The sequence below is a fragment of the Mustela lutreola genome, chromosome 11 (genome assembly GCF_030435805.1).
Source record: "Mustela lutreola isolate mMusLut2 chromosome 11, mMusLut2.pri, whole genome shotgun sequence".
NCBI lineage: Eukaryota > Metazoa > Chordata > Mammalia > Carnivora > Mustelidae > Mustela > Mustela lutreola.
This window is the reverse complement of record NC_081300.1, coordinates 62,658,683-62,675,729: the sequence shown is the minus strand read 5'-3', so window position 1 is coordinate 62,675,729 and position 17,047 is coordinate 62,658,683. Positions and strand designations below refer to the sequence as shown.

General features: G+C 63.0%; 1 protein-coding gene across 7 annotated transcripts; it reads left to right on the top strand.

The window, feature by feature from the left end:
- Nucleotides 1-4,384: 4,384 nt before the first annotated feature.
- TBX1 (T-box transcription factor 1) lies at nt 4,385-15,249 on the top strand. Of its 7 annotated transcripts, none has more exons than XM_059140162.1 (9): nt 4,385-4,473; nt 7,390-7,509; nt 8,805-9,168; nt 11,152-11,253; nt 12,098-12,269; nt 12,872-13,027; nt 13,653-13,720; nt 13,806-13,906; nt 14,277-15,249. In XM_059140162.1, exons 2-9 carry the CDS (start codon nt 7,476-7,478, stop codon nt 14,762-14,764), a joined length of 1,485 nt encoding a protein of 494 aa, XP_058996145.1. In that variant the 5' UTR covers nt 4,385-4,473; nt 7,390-7,475; the 3' UTR covers nt 14,765-15,249. The 7 variants fall into 7 exon arrangements, with proteins under 7 accessions (XP_058996145.1, XP_058996147.1, XP_058996144.1 ...); XM_059140164.1 differs by lacking the exon at nt 4,385-4,473 and adding an exon at nt 4,746-4,852; XM_059140161.1 differs by lacking the exon at nt 4,385-4,473 and adding an exon at nt 6,515-6,687 and having other exon boundaries at nt 7,393-7,509.
- Nucleotides 15,250-17,047: the final 1,798 nt, after the last annotated feature.

Genomic DNA, 17,047 nt, shown 5'->3' with positions numbered 1-17,047 from the left:
GCACGTGCCACCTGCTCCAGCTGTACAGTCCACAGGCCTCCTGCCTTCAGCCAGGTTGGCGGGCAGACAGAACCAGGGTGGGACTGCTTAGGGCAGTGGGTGCAAAGGGTCTGGCTGCCAGGCACCTGGGAATGGCCCTGGGCCACTGGGGACAATGCAGCAGCCCTGGGGGCTGAGCCAGGGAGCAGAGTACATGAAGAGGAGCCCAGGTGCAGAACCAATTCTCCCCTGCCCTTGGACCAGATTTTAACACAGAGCTTCTCCCAGGAGTCCCGCTTTGTCATCACAGCGAATATGTGGACAGCTTGAATTTAGCTGCTAATTTAACACTTAGCAAAAATTATAAGTTAGATATATGCAACTATTGTACATGTCCAAAGCATCTGTAAGGGGAGACATAATAGATCCAAACGCTACAAGGGAGCAGGCCCTCACAAGCACCTATTAACATGGGTGCTGACATTAACTGGCTTCGAGGCCATTCTTCATTGCCTCCGTCACCATCCCTGGTTTCTTTCTTTTTGGGGCCTCCACGGGCTCATGTTGGACTCCAAGCCCAATTCAGGCCTGGGGCCTGAGTGTGGAGACAATCCTCCCAGGTGACTCCACCCAGAAGGATCCCTACTCTCCGTTGGGAGAGTCTTCTGTCCCTGAGGCCCAGGACATCAACCTAGCCGTCCGACCTCCCTGACCCTGGGCATCATCCGAGTGTTTTCAGGAACCTGCATTTCCTTCTTCCTTCATCGTGTGGTACCTGCAGCTCCCCAGGACCTCATCCAAGTCAAGGAAAACTCAGCTTCCCTTGAGTTAGTGAAATGAGCATCGGGGATGCCAAAGACTCACCAGGGTGGCTGCCTGTGAAGGACTCCCCTGCGCACACGTGCACACCTGTGCGTGTGTTCTGTACCAACTGGTGTGGGCATTTTAGTCCCTGCTCACATGTGCATGCACGTCCATACTCACAGGTATGTGTGCATGTCCAGTGTGTGCACGTGTATGTGTGTCCACGTTCCTGTGTGTACAATGTGCATGTGTGTACCCCTGTGGGTGTGTTCGTGTGTGTGCGCATATGCTCATGAGTGTGGGGGTGCGGTGATGTCAAGGTCATGTCAGTGCCTGAGAAGGGAGTGCTGTGCTCCCCACCAGGGTTCCCCGCTAACCAGAGGCACCTTAGCAGCTCTCAGTTTTCTGGCCATTCACCTTCAGCCAATACACCCCAGGAACTCTGGGGACGTGCCCCTTTCCCTGGAAAGTGTCAGTCCTCTCCTGATCAGAGAGGCCACGCTGGGGGTGCTGGTGGGGCTGGTCTTTTCAGTCCTGTCAGTGGCACACCTGTCTCTGTCACCTGGGTTTCTGAGCCCCACCTCTGCCTGACAGCACCTGGGCTGGAGAGGCTAGCATGACCGGTAGATGGACAGACAGATGGACAGCCGGCTCCCCATGTGGCTGGGTCCGCCCACCAAGTGGGCAGCTAAATCAACAGGCCCAGAAATTGGAGAGGGGTGCAGGGCTTGGCTATGCATCGGCTGTTTGTTTGTTTGTTCTGGAGTTGTGGGAACTTCCAGACTGCAGGAGGCCATGGTGCTTGGGCCGGAGGGGGGGCGGGGGGTGGCTGCCATCACCCAGGCCTAGCTGACAGCCCCATCCGGCTGGTCATCCCTCTCCTTATCTCTCCATCCTGTCCCCCTAGAAGACAGCTCCCCCAGTGGAGGGGTGCAGCTGGGCCCGGGGCAGAGGGGAGACTGTGACCCAGCTACATATGGCCCATGTGTCTCCCTGTCCTGTCTTCTCTTCTCCCCACTACTGCTGTCCCCTCTGGCATCTACCCATGGACTCTCAATTTCCCTATTTGCTCATCCCGCAGTCACTAGGCCCCAGGGTCCAGGCCCCAACCCTCCAGAGAGGTAGCAAGCCCTGCTCTCGGACCAGGAGGCAGGTGACACTGGGGTCCAAAAAGAATCCTAGGGATGTCACAGGAGGAGTGAGAGGCCCAGCCCCTTCTCCAGCCGTCCTTCAATTCAGCCCACCTATGCCCTCTCTGAGCCACCAGAGTGCACACACCAAGCTGTTTCTAACTCCTGGACCTTTGGTATCCCCTCAGAGTCCTCAGTCCCCCTGGTGTGAACCCTACTGTGGACCTGGGGGCCCCAGGCAGGCCTTCTGCCTGCCATCTGGCTGGGCAGATACACATCCCAGTGCACCAAGTTTAGGTTAGAGCCCAACACCAGGGGTGCCTTGGTGGCTCAGTGGGTTAAAGCCTCTCGGGTCATGATCCTAGGGTCCTGGGATTAAGCTCACATAGGGCTCTCTGCTCAGCAGGGAGCCTGCTTCTTCCTCTCTCTCTCTCTCTCTGCCTGCCTCTCTGCCTACTTGTGATCTCTGTCAAATAAATAAATAAACAAATAAACTCAACATCAAGGAGGAAACCTAGAAGTGGGTTCACAGGGGCTTCTGCTTCCGTAGGGGGACGGGCATGAGGAAGGGAGGGCCAGGGAGCCCTTAGAGGTCAACGGAGCCACTGCTTTCTGCACACATGGAGTCCTCAAGCTGGAGAGAGGGATTCCCCTCCTCCAACCTTGCAAGGCAGTGTCACCAGCGATCAGATGTGTGCTTGCCCCCCATTCTGGCCCCAGCCCCCGACTGCAACATAGCCCCTAAACACGCCCCCCCACCCCCCACCCCCACCCCATGCCACCCCAGCACCTAGAGGGTCTGTAAACCCAAGACATGTGATCTGATGGTGCTCAGGCAAGCAGTACCCCATGCAGGGCGCCTGCTGACTGCACAGCCTGGGCTCCTGGCGGGGGGTGGGGGGGGTGGGGGGGGTGGGGGGTGTTACTGAAGACTAAGCCTGATTCCCCACTGCAGGAAGCTGGAAGTTCTCCCTGCTCGTGGCTGGAGACCGAGGGTAAGGAGGCCACAGCCCAGCTACTGCTCAGTGTGGGCATGGCAGCCCCATCCATCTGCCTTCAGAGCTTGGGGTCCCTACCTAGCCACACCAGCGCCACCTTGAAAGCTAAGTTGGCAGCGTTGGGGCCAAAGCATTTTCGCTGAATGGAGAAATGATGGGGCATGCCCCAAGTGTCAAGATGAGGACAGGGCTGGGAAGGGAGGACAGAGCCACCCAGTGTGCCCGCCTCCCCCGGGGCTCCAGCGTCCGCCTCCCTGGGGCTCCAGCGAACCTCGCCTCCTTCTCACTCTCGCTGTTTCCCTGTGGAGACTTGGCTCCTCCGAAGGCTCAAGGCTCATCCTGGGGTGGAGGCGCCGACTGAGGCAGAAAGGCAGGGTACAGGATGCTCCTGGGGCAGGACTTTTCTTTGAGACCCCTGAGGCCAACTCTAAGCGGACACTTGAGGCAATTCCCAGCGGATCCATCCCGAAACTAATGGGATCAGGTAAAGCCGGCTCTTCTCTGTCTGTGCCCTGGGCAGCGCAGCCTGGTTCTGCCCTGATCCAAACTCTGATTCCAGGAGGAGGGGGGTCTCCAGGGCTCCCTGCACCCACATCCTGTGGGTTCCTGCCTGGATCCTTCTGCATATGCATTTGCTCCCTGAGAGCGGGAGACCCACGCTGGGGACGGTGGTGTCGTGCCCCTAGTCTTCAGGAGCAGCTGAGCGCATGCATTGAGGGCTTTGCGTGGGCCAGAGGGGCACAAGGGTGCGCAGGTCCATCCAGGGCTAGGAGCAGAGACCTTGGAGGGAATTAGAAGCAGCCTTCCCAGCGCAGAGACCTTGGAGGGAATTAGAAGCAGCCTTCCCAGCGCTTTAGGTGTGCCTTTACCAATGGACACAGGGTGAGAAGTGGGGTCCTGCCAAAAGAGAGTTAAGGTGCCAGTGGTGACAGCTCCCCTGGGGGAGACACGTGCACTCTCCAGAGGCGGAGCCAGGCAGGCAGCCCGCTAGTCAAGACTCTCCAGGGGGCCACCTCCTTCACACTGGGGAGAAAACCTCCGACACAGGGCTTGCTTCAGGCAAAACTCCAAAGTTGCTGGGGGTGGGGGGTGGGTGGCTGAGCCTTCCAGGGTAGCGCTGGGGCGCAGCCGAGCGCCCACGTGGGACCCCGTGCAGGGCCTAGAGGGAAGCAAAGACTGCAGCTGTCCCGGTGCCGAGGAAACGCCGCGGGGTCAGCCTCCTCCCCTCTCCCGTCCTCAGCCGGACTTCTGGTCACCACCCCGTACCTACCAGCGCCCCAGCAACGGCCAGCCTCGGTTTTAGGGCCTGTAAAATGGTCTCATAGTAACCCTGACTTCGCAGCCAGCCGGGCCTCAAAATGCGGCTCTGGTCTTTTCTTTGCTCCCCAGGCAGAGGTGAGGACGGCGCCCCCGAGAAGGCGGACCCCGGGCTGCTCCCGACGGCCGGACCTTCGGCCCTCCCGGTCCCGCGCAGGCCGGCGCCCCGCCAGGCCTCTTACCTCGCGGTCATGGAGGCGCGGCCGGCAGGGGGAGCGAGGCGGAAGGGAACCGTGGCCGGCCAGGTGAGGGAGAAAGGCTTCCCGCGGCCGGCGGCGCGGCGTGCGCGTGCGGGACCGGGTGTGCGGAGCGCGGGCCGGCGGGCCGGCGCGCTCCTCCGGGCTGCCGGGGCCCGGGCGGGGGCCGGAGCCGGGGCGGCGGCGAGCGCGCGGGCGGGTTGCGGGGCGGTGGAGCGCAGCGCGAGAGAGGGCGGTGCGCGCCCCAGGAGGGACGGAGGGTGGTTCCGAGAGGCGCAGCCGGGGTGGGCGGGGGAGGCAGCGACTCCGCCGCGGGCTGGAGGCTCGGGAGGCCTGGCGCTTCGAGCGCTTCCGTCCCCTCCAAGTCGAGGGCTCCAGGAGGGTCCGGGCACTGAGCAGCGGGGTCGGGGGTTCTGCAGTCGCGCGGGTGAGTATCCGTCGCGGGTGGAAAGGGGTCGACCACGCGACGACGGAGCGGCCCGGGTGAGACCCCTCACCTCTTCCCGGCGCCCTTTTCCTTGACCAGGGTTTGCCCACCCCACAGAGTCATCTGCTCCTGCACTCTCACCCTCCCAGCCCGGCCCGGCCGGTTCCAGTTCCGGCAGGAAGGGGTTAATGAGGGGTTGGGGGGATCATGCGCTAGCCTCCACCACCTCAGTCCGGGAGGGCCAAGGGCCTCAGGACGGTGCCCTCGAGGCCCAGCCAGAAAGCCCCAGGGCTTTTCACTTTCACTTCTCTCTTCTCAGTATTGGTGTCACCCCTTCCACTCCACATCTGGCCATTGCCCTTAGGTATGTGCCCAGATACACACGGGAGGCTTCCCGGGTGCACAGGACACAATCACTAGCATCCCCCATGCTGGGGCAGCTTGCATCCCAGATAATGCACAACCACACACAGGAGCACCTCCCAGACGCCCCTACACACACACACACACACACACACACACACACACACATGGGCCCGCACACTCAGCCAGCGCTACCCATGGCCTCTTTGGGCTTGGACTGCCAGCATGAGGTACTCCTGGTGACACTGCCCCGTGTGCCTTTCTGGGTGTTAACTGCCAGCAGTGGGCACGTCTCGTGGGACACTGCCACGACCTGGCCACACTGATGTCCCCTCCCAGCTGGGCTTTCCCCTCCCACAGCTTTTCCTGGGGTCGTGAAGGCAGTGGGCTGCCCTTCTCCGGGAAGAGGAAGAGGGACTTTAAGCCCTGCTGGTTCCACATCTCACTCCCCTCCGGCCCTACCCATAGGTCCCATAGGTCAGTGTCACTGTCACAGCCCCCAAATAGCCACTCAGGGCTGAAGGTACGCTCTGGCAACAGCTTCCCTTTCCTTCCACACTCCACAACTACAGCCGTAACCAAGGAGGCCGGTAGGGGAACTCATGGCACAGGAAGTCACACATACCACACCCCAGTCATATACCCACATGCTCCCGCACGCGTGGCACTCACTGCCTCATGCTCTTTCCTGGTCCTCAGGCCCAGAGGCCAGTCCCTTCCTACTGGAGCGTACTCCCCAGTCCTGGGTTCCTGAGCCTTCCCCACTTCTACCCAGCACCCTCTCCAGCCTGGGGTCCGAGGCTTGGGCATTATAAAAGCCCTGGAAGAGGGCCCCTGCCTCCCACCCCCATCCTAGGCAAGGGAGGTGCAAAGGCCTACAACATGGTTGCAGGCTGAGAAGCTTTAGAAACAGAGGCCCCGGGACTGCCAGAGCCTCAGTGAAGGGCCAGAGAGGCTCCTGGGAGGCTGAGAGACTTAATGCTTTGCTGGGGACACTCTGGGCTAGGAAGCTGTGGATGCCTTGAACTCATCAGCAAAGGCCTCAGGGGCAGTAGGTGAGGGAAGACGCAGGCCAATTAGGCCCTTAGTGTCCTGAATGCCTGGGCCTAGAAGCCTTGAGGCCTTAGGGTGGGCCTTGCCTCACTCTGCTGGGCCTGGCTGGACACCAAGCCAGCAGGGCCTTTCCAGGTGGGCAGGGTAGGTGGCAGGGTTCAGCATATAACCCGGACCCAGTGGCCTGAAGTCCTCCGACGTGTCCTCGGCTCCCTTGGCCGGTGCAGGCCCCGCCCCCGGCCCTCCCTGCGCCCGGCCGGTGCGCGGGGAGGTCGGAGGAGCGGGCACTGCCCACCCTCCGGATGTATAAGCGTCCTGGCCAGAGGCGGGTGGTGCGCGCGCGGGTGCGCGTGACACTCGGGCTCCCGGGCTGCGCGGCCTGGGCGGCGTCCCTCTGCTCGGGGTCCCCAACCACAACAGTGAGCCGGCTGAAGGGGGTTGGGGGGGCGTTCGCTGGGCTGGGTCCTGTTCCGCCGCGCTGAGGGACGGACGACGCCACAGCTCTGGGGTTGTCCGCCCGTGGCCAGTGCTGGGAGCCCGAACTGCCCTCTCCCCACCCAGGTGCAGGGGCAACCAGGGAGGAGGAGGCGGGAGGGGCGGAGGGCAGGAGCATGGCTGAAACCAGGCGGCCCCACGGTGATCCATCCGTGTCTCCCTGACACTGGCTGAGGCTGGGCGCTCCCCGTGTAGCTGCTTCCACTCAGGGGCTGTGGAACTCGACAGTGGCTTCGCCGGACAGAGGGAGCACTGGCCTCGGTGGGAACAGTGGGTTGTTTGAAGGGCGCTGGTCACGGAGGTCCCTGGGAGCAGAGGCCAGGGGCAGGGAGCTTGAAAAACAGAAGGGCCCCAGGCTCCCAGGGCGCTCCACCCATCTGGGCCCCTCCACTGCCACCATCCCGGAGTGGGGGGCCGTGACGCCATAATCCCCTGGGCCCAGGGCCGGAGGCTGTGAGTGGCACCGCAGGCCCCCGCCCCCGGGTCCCGTGGGCTGGGCCGGCCTCGGTGCGCCTGGGTGCACGCAGTCGGAGGCGGCGCCGGCCAGGCCGCCCGGGCGCCTATGGACGCGCGGAGCCCGCTGTCTCCCCGGGCCAGCGCGTTCAGCATCGCCTCTCTGGTTGCAGCAGAGGCCGCAGAGCGCACCGTTCGCCTGGGCCCCCGGTCCTCCGACCAGGCGAAGCTTCGCCGGCTGTTGGGATCCCCGGCCGGGATGCACTTCAGCACCGTCACCAGAGATATGGAAGGTGAGCCGCCCCGCTGTGTCTGTAGGGACCCGCCCGCCAGACCCCCTGCCACTGCTGCCGTGGGGCCAAAGCAAAGAGTGTTGGCAGGGCCCAAACACAGAGTAGGTGGAGGGAGCCCTGGCAGAGGGGGCTCCAGACTTCCAGCAACTCTGGAGCAGAGAAGAAGGGCAGGCATCCTGCCCAAAGCCTGTGCACCCTCCAGCCTGGGGTCCCAGCTGTAGAGCCCCACAAGCAGGAGACTCAGGCCCAGAGTAGGACTTAGTGGAAGACAAGAGGGACAGGAGAGGAGGATGGGAGAAAGGTGGCAGCAGGGGCCGCAAGCTGGGAGAGGCAGAGGAAAGGTGGCAGGAGAGGAGAATGTCATAGAGTCTGGGAACGGGGGAAAACGAGAGAGAGAAAGTGGTGAGGACAGTGGGAGGAGAAGAAATTGAGAAGAGAGAAAACTCCAAAGGAAGGTCGGAAAAGTGAGAAAGGTGAAAAAGAAACAGAGTGAGAACGAAAAAGAAGAAAGTGAAGGGAAATTTAAGGTAGAAAATAAAGTCATAAAAGAGGGGGGAAAGCTTGAGAAAATCTCCAGTTTTTATTTTGTTAAGAAAAAAAAAAGAGGAAAAAACCCCTGAATAACAGGAAAAGACCTACAGAAATAAGAGGCAAAAGGCTGACTGGAAAGAAAGACGAAGTGATGAAAAATGAAGTGGAAAGAAAGGAGAAGGGCAGAACTGGAGAAAGAAAGAGGCAAAAAATAAAACAGAAATAAAGAGAAACGAAAGAGATAGTAGAAGAAGGAAAGAGGATTAGGAGGGAAATTTTCATCGAGGAAGACAAAGGTAAAGAAATAACAAATTGGAAAAAGAGCCTGGAGAGAGAAAGGAGAAATGCAACGCGGGAGGGCGGCAGAGCGAGGGGCGGCGGACGGCCCGGCGCTCTGGGGAGCCGGTCCGGGCGGTCGGGGGGCCCGGGCCGAGCGAGCCGCGGCGGGCGGGCTGGGGGCCGGGGAGGGGGGAAGGAGCGGGGGAGGGGCGAGAGACGGGGGAGGGGAGGGAGGCCATTGTCTCGGCGCTGGGGGGGGCGCGGGGCGGGGCGGGGCGGGGCGCCTCCTCGGGGCCGGCCCGCGGTGTAGGGCGGCGCGGCCCGGGGCGCAGCGCAGCGCAGCGCCCGCCACTCGGCCCGGGGCGCGGGGCAGCGCTCACCTCGGCGGCGGCGGGGCGGCGGCGGCGGCGGCGGCCCGCGGGTCATGATCTCCGCCGTGTCCAGCCCGTGGCTCACTCAGCTCTCGCACTTCTGCGACGTTGCAGCCTTCACGGCCAGCAGCCTGAGCAGCCTGGGGGCCGCGGGGGGCTTCCCGGGCGCCGCGTCGCCGGGCGCCGACCCGTACGGCCCGCGCGAGCCCCCGCCGCCGCTCTACGACCCGTGCGCCGCCGCCGCCCCCGGCGCCCCGGGCCCGCCGCCGCACGCCTACCCGTTCGCGCCGGCCGCCGGGGCCGCCACCAGCGCCGCCACCGAGCCCGAGGGCCCCGGGGCCAGCTGCGCGGCCGCCGCCAAGGCGCCAGTGAAGAAGAACGCGAAGGTGGCCAGCGTGAGTGTGCAGCTGGAGATGAAGGCGCTGTGGGACGAATTCAATCAGCTGGGCACCGAGATGATCGTCACCAAGGCCGGCAGGTCAGGGTGCCCCCCTCACTGCCCGCGACCCTCCCCACGTGGTCCCGGGCTCGGGCAGCGCGCCTCGGTCCGATCCACGCGAGTGGGGCCGACAAGCGGGGTGGGGGCGCGGCCCCGCCACCTGCGGACCCCTCTAGGCGCGAGCTGGCTCTCGGTTCTCTGCGGTCCCGGCTCCGGCGACAGCCGCCCGGCGTACGGAGCTGGGCCAGGGGACGGCGCGGGCAGCCTCGGAAGGCCGGTGGAGAGAAGCCCAGCGGACCGGCTTGCTCCTCACGCAGCCCCAAGGCGCCCGCAGCCGGAAGCCCAGGGCCGGCTCGGAGCACACGGGGCTAGAGGGTTAGGCAGCTGCCCCTGAGCGGCCTCGCCAGCCAGCCGGCTTCCAGCGGATCCCACCTCAAAAGAAATTCACGTCTTTAGTTCCCCAGTTCAGTCTACACGGGTTAGATAAAGCGGAGCAGCTGGACAATTGTCTGCAAAAGTTTAGGAGAAAGTTAAGACCCTTAAAAACAGTAGGGTCCCTCCCCTGGAAGTTGCTACCCAGTTTCCTCACCCAGTTTTCTCGGGCCTAAATTTCGGGTGATTGTGGGGCCTGGCTCTGCTGCTGGGGCTCACTGCCTTCCAATTGGCCTGTATTTGCTCTAAGCGCCCAGAGAGAAGGGGAACAAGTTTTGCGATGCAACCTATTTGACCAGCAGACAAAGGCGGGTGCCGGGCTGTGTCTAATGTACACACGGAGACACCAGCTCTTCGAACACACAGCCAAGGGGAGCTCAGGGCCTGTTTGCAGAGCTTTCTCACGGTTTCTGTTTCCCTCCCAAGGCTGTCCTCCCTGGGGATCCTGGGGCCTGTGCTCAGCTTCAGCTCTGTGGGTCTTCTGCAGGCCCTCCTTACTGTCCCATGAGGATGGCACCCCAGCCTCTGGCCCGGTCCAGCCCAGCAAGGGCCGTGGTGGTGGCCAGGCTTCATCCCAGAAACCAGCATTCTGTAGCACCCACCAGCCTGCAGAGTAGAGGGTCGCAGGCCTGACTAGGAGGCCCAGCTCCATGGCCTCTGTTTTCTGCCCACTGCCTGCATGAGTTACCTATGAAGGGAAGTCGTAGGAAGGGGAGGCAGGAGCCAAGCCTCATGCTGTCCTCCAGGGCCCAGGGGCTGGCCTACACCCGTGGCCCATCCAGGAGCTGTGGAATGTCCTTTCAAGAGCCTGGATGGGTCATAGAGTCAGAGTACAGGGGAGGGGAGAGTTAGGTGACCACAAGGGCACAAGCCCAAATTCTCCCAGAGTAGCTGAGTCGGGGTGGGGGGGGGGTTATAGTGGGGGGTTGGGATTTGTGTGTATACCTGAGGAAAGTAGGGAGACTCCACCACTGGGCCAGAGACAGGGCCTAAGAGTTGGGGCTGTGGGCTTTGAGGCCTCAGCCTTGCTGGAGGGACTGGGGAGCAGCCGCAGACCCAGCCGAAAGGGCGACTGGGACTCCTGGGAGCCACACAGAGGGCCCCGGTTTCACTTTGTTCCAGCCGGGAGCTTACATCCGTCACTTAGATAGAGCTGGGGGAGGTTCTGTGGAGGATTGAGACTCTCTGGGACTGAGTCTGGGGAGTCTTGCTGAGCAGGTACTGCCGACTGCGGCTAGCTCTAGACCGGACAGCCGAGAATTAGAAAATGAGAGGCCGGCTCTGTGCAGGCAAATGTGGCAGAAGCAGCCATAGACCATGCTGGGGCGCCGCGGAGACTCAGCTCTAGTGCTTCGTGAGCCATTTTTGGGTCTCTAAAAAGGGGGCAGGGGGCTGCCCTGCCACTCCGCTTGCCCTTGGCTGGGCAGGGGGCCTAGCTGGGTTAGAGTAGCTGAGGGAGAGGAGAGGAGGTGGACAGGTCCGGCCGCTGAACTCAGCGGCCAGCAGGAAGCTACCGGTCCAGGGTTGGTCAAGGTGGGGCAGCCCTGCCTTCCCCAACCCGAGGTGACCGGAGGCCTCGCTGCCCCCCAGGCGCATGTTCCCCACGTTTCAAGTGAAGCTCTTTGGCATGGACCCCATGGCCGACTACATGCTCCTCATGGACTTCGTTCCAGTGGACGACAAGCGCTACCGGTGAGCGCCCAGCAGGACCTGGGAGGGTGCCCTGGGAAGCGGCTGCTGCCTGCCTGCTGTTGCCTCTGAGGGCGGCCCATGAGGACATAAGGGACCAAGGAGTCTCGGCACCTGCCCGGCTGTCCCACCGGCTCCCCTTGACCTGCTTCCTCCCTAGCCCTGTCAGACCCTCGACCTGAATGCCCCACCCCCAGTGGCTCTTGGGAACTCCCCTCAGGAGGTCCCCAGGGCTGGGCTCCTCCACGGGGCCTACAGCCTGAGACAGCTTCCCCGCCCCTGGCCAGTAGGCCCCTCGCACACAGCCCCTGCCCTTTTTCTCATCTTCTCCCACGAGGTGAGCTTGGGGTACCTTGTCCCCTTCCCCCATCCCCCGGGATCGCTGGGCCCTGGAGCCGAGCAGGAAAGGTGGGGTGGCCGCCAGAGATTATGCAGGGCGGGCCTCAGCTGCCCGGACAATTAACAGCAATTAATAAAAAGACTGTGGTCCGCCCTATGCCCGAGGCCGCCGGCGCCGCCAAATCCGGGCCGTGCAGGGGCCACTCGGAGACCTCCAGGAGGCCCAGAGCGGGCAGACCCGCATGCAGCGAAATGTGGAAATGTGGCGCCCAGAGCCCAGCCGCCTCCTTCGGTGCCGGGCTTCCTGCAGCCTTTCGTGTGTTGGGACGGAGGGAGTTTTCGGTTTTCTTCACAAACCCCTCGGAAATGCTCCCAGTCCGTGTTGCAGCTGAAGGCTCCATTTCACTGACAATGGGGAAACTCATCAGAGGCACTTTTGGGGTTCACTCAGCAAGGCCCTCTTGGTTGAGCCCACGTAGCATGACCCCCTGTTCCGGTGCTGCCCCAGGTATGCCTTCCACAGCTCCTCCTGGCTGGTGGCCGGGAAGGCGGACCCTGCCACACCAGGCCGCGTACACTACCACCCTGACTCGCCTGCCAAAGGTGCCCAGTGGATGAAGCAAATTGTGTCCTTCGACAAGCTCAAGCTGACCAACAACCTGCTGGATGACAACGGCCATGTGAGCGGTCCCCCTGCACCTCCCCAGGCTACGGGCGCTCGTGCTCTCCCCCAGTGGGGGGCCTCCAGAGTCCCTGTTGGCCAGAGCTTGGGCAGGTTGGGGTGTGAATGAGGGACAGGCTGAGGAGAGTAGGCCCTTCTGGGTCAGGGGCTCACAGGCCTGGTGGCCCTCAGGCCTGGGAGAGGGTGTCACCTTGCTTCCTTCGCTCCACTCCTGATGTTTTGCTGGAAGTTTTTTAACTGGAAAGGATGGGGCTGTGTGTAGGGGTAGTGGCCGGTGGCTTTGCAGAATCCAGGCAGATGATGCTGCTTGCCTGCTGGGCTGAGCTCTGGCCTGCAGCCGCCTACCATCCACCCACCCACCTACCCACCTTAGGCCAGAAGTAGTTCTCTCTGGGACCTAGGCAAAGAAGATCGAAACCCTGATCTTTGGCCATTTGGAGTGTCTTTCCTGGTGGTCCCAGCTGATTGCAGTCTCCGCTTGAGCCCCATGGCCCGACCTCATCTGGGGAGTTCAGAGTTTTGTCCAGGTTCTCTGGGGAGTTCGTGGCCTATGAACTTTCGCCCATTTCCTAGTTCCAAACCTGCCACCTTATCTTCCAGATTATTCTCAACTCCATGCACAGATACCAGCCCCGCTTTCACGTTGTCTATGTGGACCCACGCAAAGACAGTGAAAAATATGCTGAGGAGAACTTTAAAACCTTTGTGTTTGAGGAGACTCGCTTCACTGCGGTCACTGCCTACCAGAACCATCGGGTGAGGCCCTGGGGATGGGCACATTCAATAGTTTTGGGTCGCAATTTCCAGTTGCCTGGGGGACAGAGGTTTGGACCCAAAGGTTGTAGGTCCTGGTGGAACCCAACACCCATGGATTCCCACCCTTAAGGGCCTCAGGCAGCGTCCTCCCCTCTGCCGCCCGCTGGCCCAGCCTCCTATCAGCTTGACCTCTCCAGCAGCAACTGTCACTGCGGCCTGAAAGTTTGTTTTCCAAACCATTCCGGAAACTCCCCATCAGGGGCCTGATCCACGGTTTACCCAAATTCCTAGGGCACCCCCCACACACACACACATTGAAGGGTGGGCGGTGGAGGTGACCACATTCTCATCCCAGCCAGGAACACAGGGGTCTACATCCTAATCACTTGGGGCCACAAAGGGGTTCTTTAGCGAGAAAGGAGCTTCCCCATTTGGCAGGACAGAGGGACAACCTCAGTGAGGGATTTAATTGTGGGGAGGTTCTCGTCCCGGGAGGATAAAAGGGCCCTTGTGGGGGGGGGGGCTCCTCCAAGCCACCCTACCGGGGTGCCCCCACCCCTAGCGCAGGGGCTCTAGCCACTTGCTCAATGCCCGCCGGCCCCTCCCCCCATCTCCCGCCCTGCAGATCACGCAGCTCAAGATCGCCAGCAACCCTTTCGCCAAAGGCTTCCGAGATTGCGATCCGGAGGACTGGTGAGTGTCCTCTGAGGAGCCGGTAACTGCTCCGGAGCCTAGCGGGGGCGCCCTCCTGACCCGCTGCCCTTCTCCCTCTCCGCAGGCCCCGGAACCACCGGCCCGGCGCGCTGCCGCTTATGAGCGCCTTCGCGCGCTCGCGGAACCCGGTGGCCTCCCCCACGCAGCCCAACGGCGCAGAGAAAGGTAGGGCCAGGGTCGGGGGATCCGGGCCATGGCCCTGCGCGCGCTCCGCCCCGGGTAGACGGCCGAGCCTGGTCTCGCCCGCGCCGCAGGGGCGCTCGCGGCCTTCGCGCCGGTTGCACAACGGCGGTGGCGGCGGGCAAGCGCGCACTCGCCCGCCCGGCCCGACGGCTGCGCCCAGCCCGCCCCGCCTGCCGCCCGCGGAGGGGCGCGGGCCCCTGGGAGGGCCCGGGTCTCCCGCAGATTCGGCGAGAAGGGGTGGGGAGCTCCCGAGTGCGGGCTGGCGCCTCCTCCCCGCCAGGAGCGGCGGGGCGCTCGCGGGTCCCCTCTGCGGTCCTGACCCGGCGCGCTCACCCCTCGGCCCTCTCCGCAGACGCGGCCGAGGCACGGCGAGAATTCGAGCGCGACGCGGGCGGACCGGCCGTCCTCGGGGACCCGGCGCACCCGCCGCAGCTGCTGGCACGGGTGCTGAGCCCCGCACTGCCCGGGGCCGGCGGCGCCGGCGGCCTCGTCCCGCTGCCCGGTGCGCCCGGAGGCCGACCCAGCCCTCCGCACCCGGAGCTGCGCCTGGAGGCGCCCGGCGCGTCCGAGCCGCTGCACCACCACCCCTATAAGTACCCGGCCGCCGCCTACGACCATTACCTCGGGGCCAAGAGTCGGCCGACGCCCTACCCGCTGCCAGGCCTGCGGGGCCACGGCTACCACCCGCACGCGCACGCGCACCCGCACCACCACCACCCTGCTGTGAGCCCGGCGGCCGCCGCCGCTGCCGCTGCCGCCGCTGCCGCCGCCGCCGCCGCCAACATGTACTCGTCGGCCGGGGCCGCGCCACCCGGCTCCTACGACTACTGCCCCAGATAATGCGGGCGTCCGCCGGCTGCTTCCTCGCCCGGGGTCCCCGCACAGCCCCGAGGGCCGTCGGGGTCCCCGTCCACCCAGCCCCAAGGGCCGTCCAAGAACATGTTCCTTCAGCCCCGGGAGCCAGTGCGGGTCTCCCCTTCCCCAGCCTCGAAGCCATCGGGGTCCTCCACTCTCTAGCCCCAAGGCTGTCGAAGGATCTGGTTCTCCAGTCCTGGGAACCACCGCGGGTCTCTCCCCAGCCCGGAGGGCCACGGGGTCCGCGCCCGCCAGTGCCAAAGCGCCCGGTCAGCGGCGGAAGGAAGTGATATTTATTGTTCTCCGCGAGACCGCGTCGCCCCCTACCCCCAATCCCCGGCCCGGCCGGCAGTTGCAGTGTAGACGACCCGAGAGCCCGTCTGCAGGCGGTGTAGATACGTGTAGATATTTGTAGATACTGTAGATACCGCGCCGGCGCCGACTTGATAAAGGTTTCGCCTCTTTTGGAAGTTGCCTGCGTGTCCATTTATTTGTGTCCAGTTAGACCTCACGGAGGATGTCGGGGAGAGCGTCTCCGGTCGACTCGGGGGCTTCGGGGTCTCCACAGCTCCAGTCCCACAAGCCGAAGCGAAGCGGGTGTCCCTACAGTGCCTTCCGAGCGCCTCCTCCCGGCGCGCTCCAGAGCCTCTTCCCGGCCACGCCTCTCTCCGTCCTCTCCCCGCCCCCTCTGCCGTGGCCCCATCCGGGTTCGTTCCCAGGGTCTCCTTCAGCCCTGCCCGCCGGCTCCCCGCCCCCACTACCACCTTGCAGCTTCATCCCATCCTCCCCGAGGCCAAACGGACTGGGGCTCCGCCCCAGCCCCAGGTGCGCAGAGGGCCCTTTTACTTAACTCTGACAGGCAGGCAGTTGTCCCTCCTCTGGGATTTAGGCGGGCAGCCCTGGCCTGTTTTCAGAACCAATGTCTGTCCTGGGGGCTTTTCCACCGGAGCGGGAAATAACCATCGCGGCAGGACACTGTCCGTTGGGGGCTGGGAAGGGGAGAAGTTCTGACTGATGGCAGAAAGACAAAAACAGGCAGTTCTGCTGTTCTAGCATTTCCCCTGGCTGGCCCTAGCCCAGGCCCGCGTTTTCCCCTGTTTATTGACTTTGCTCCCTGTGAATGTCCCCACGGAGTGACCTGGGCAGGGGGCACAATGACAGTGGTCATGAGTCATCTTGAAACCTGTCTATGAAGCATTTTTCCCAGGCCAGGTGGTGAGGGACCGCTCCCCATTAACTCAACACCAGGGATGGGGCCAGAGGAACCCTTTGATCCCTCCCTTCCTGAGTCCAGGCAGGAAAAGCTGACAACCGGTCAACGTCAAGGCTGCTAATTTGGACACAAGATGGACGGGAAATGCAAGTGGCTGAGGTTCTATCCCCTTTCTGTGTCTGTCCCAGGATGTCTGTGGCAGTTGCTGCCACATGACAGTGGCCACCTCTCCCCAGCCCGGCCAAGCATTTCCCCATGTCTATCCTAGATGGGACACTTTCTTCCCTGAATGTGTTCACCCCGGTGGCATGAGGTGACCCAAGACTTAGGAGTTGGACAGCAGGAAGCATTTCCATGAGGCAGGTCTATGAAGGGAGGGGGGTGACTAGGCTGCTGAGGAGTGAGCCCTGGAGCCAGGGTCTGCCAAAGCTTCAGAGTCCATCTAGTGCCAGGGCGTGAAGACTTGTTTGCGTGGCCAGTGGGCTGGCCAGCGGCCAGTGGTCTGTAGACATGGCTTCAGGGACTCATAGGGACAGCTCTGGACGTCCATCCCCTATGGGCATAACCCCTCACTGCAGACCTCCCCCTGGGTGAGCCACACACGCACCATTGGGCTCCCCACTCGTGCAGCCTGTTTCCCATTTGTACCACAAATGCACCCTGCATTCTTGTCTGGGGAAGCCTGCAGGAATGATGGGCTGTGGCCCACAGAGCTAGTCTCCCCTGCAGGGGCTGGCCTCCGCTCCCAGGCACCCTCTTCCTCTTTATACTTTACATTCTGCCACAGAGAGGGTCAGGGATTGAGAACCACAGTTGGAAAGGTCTCTGTTTTGGTTCTGTTTAAAGCTATAGGGAGCGGAAGCTCCCATCTGAACTGACAATGGGGCCGGGCATTTGCAGCGGGAGGGTGCGGCTGAGCACACGGTCCCCCGTGTGCGGCTTGCCAGCTCCCCCATATGCACCCGCTCCAAGTCATCACCCACTCGAGATGGAAAGCTGCTGCTGCTGCTGCTGTCCAACACGGTGGCTGCTGGCTGTGGCAGGCTGCTTCCATG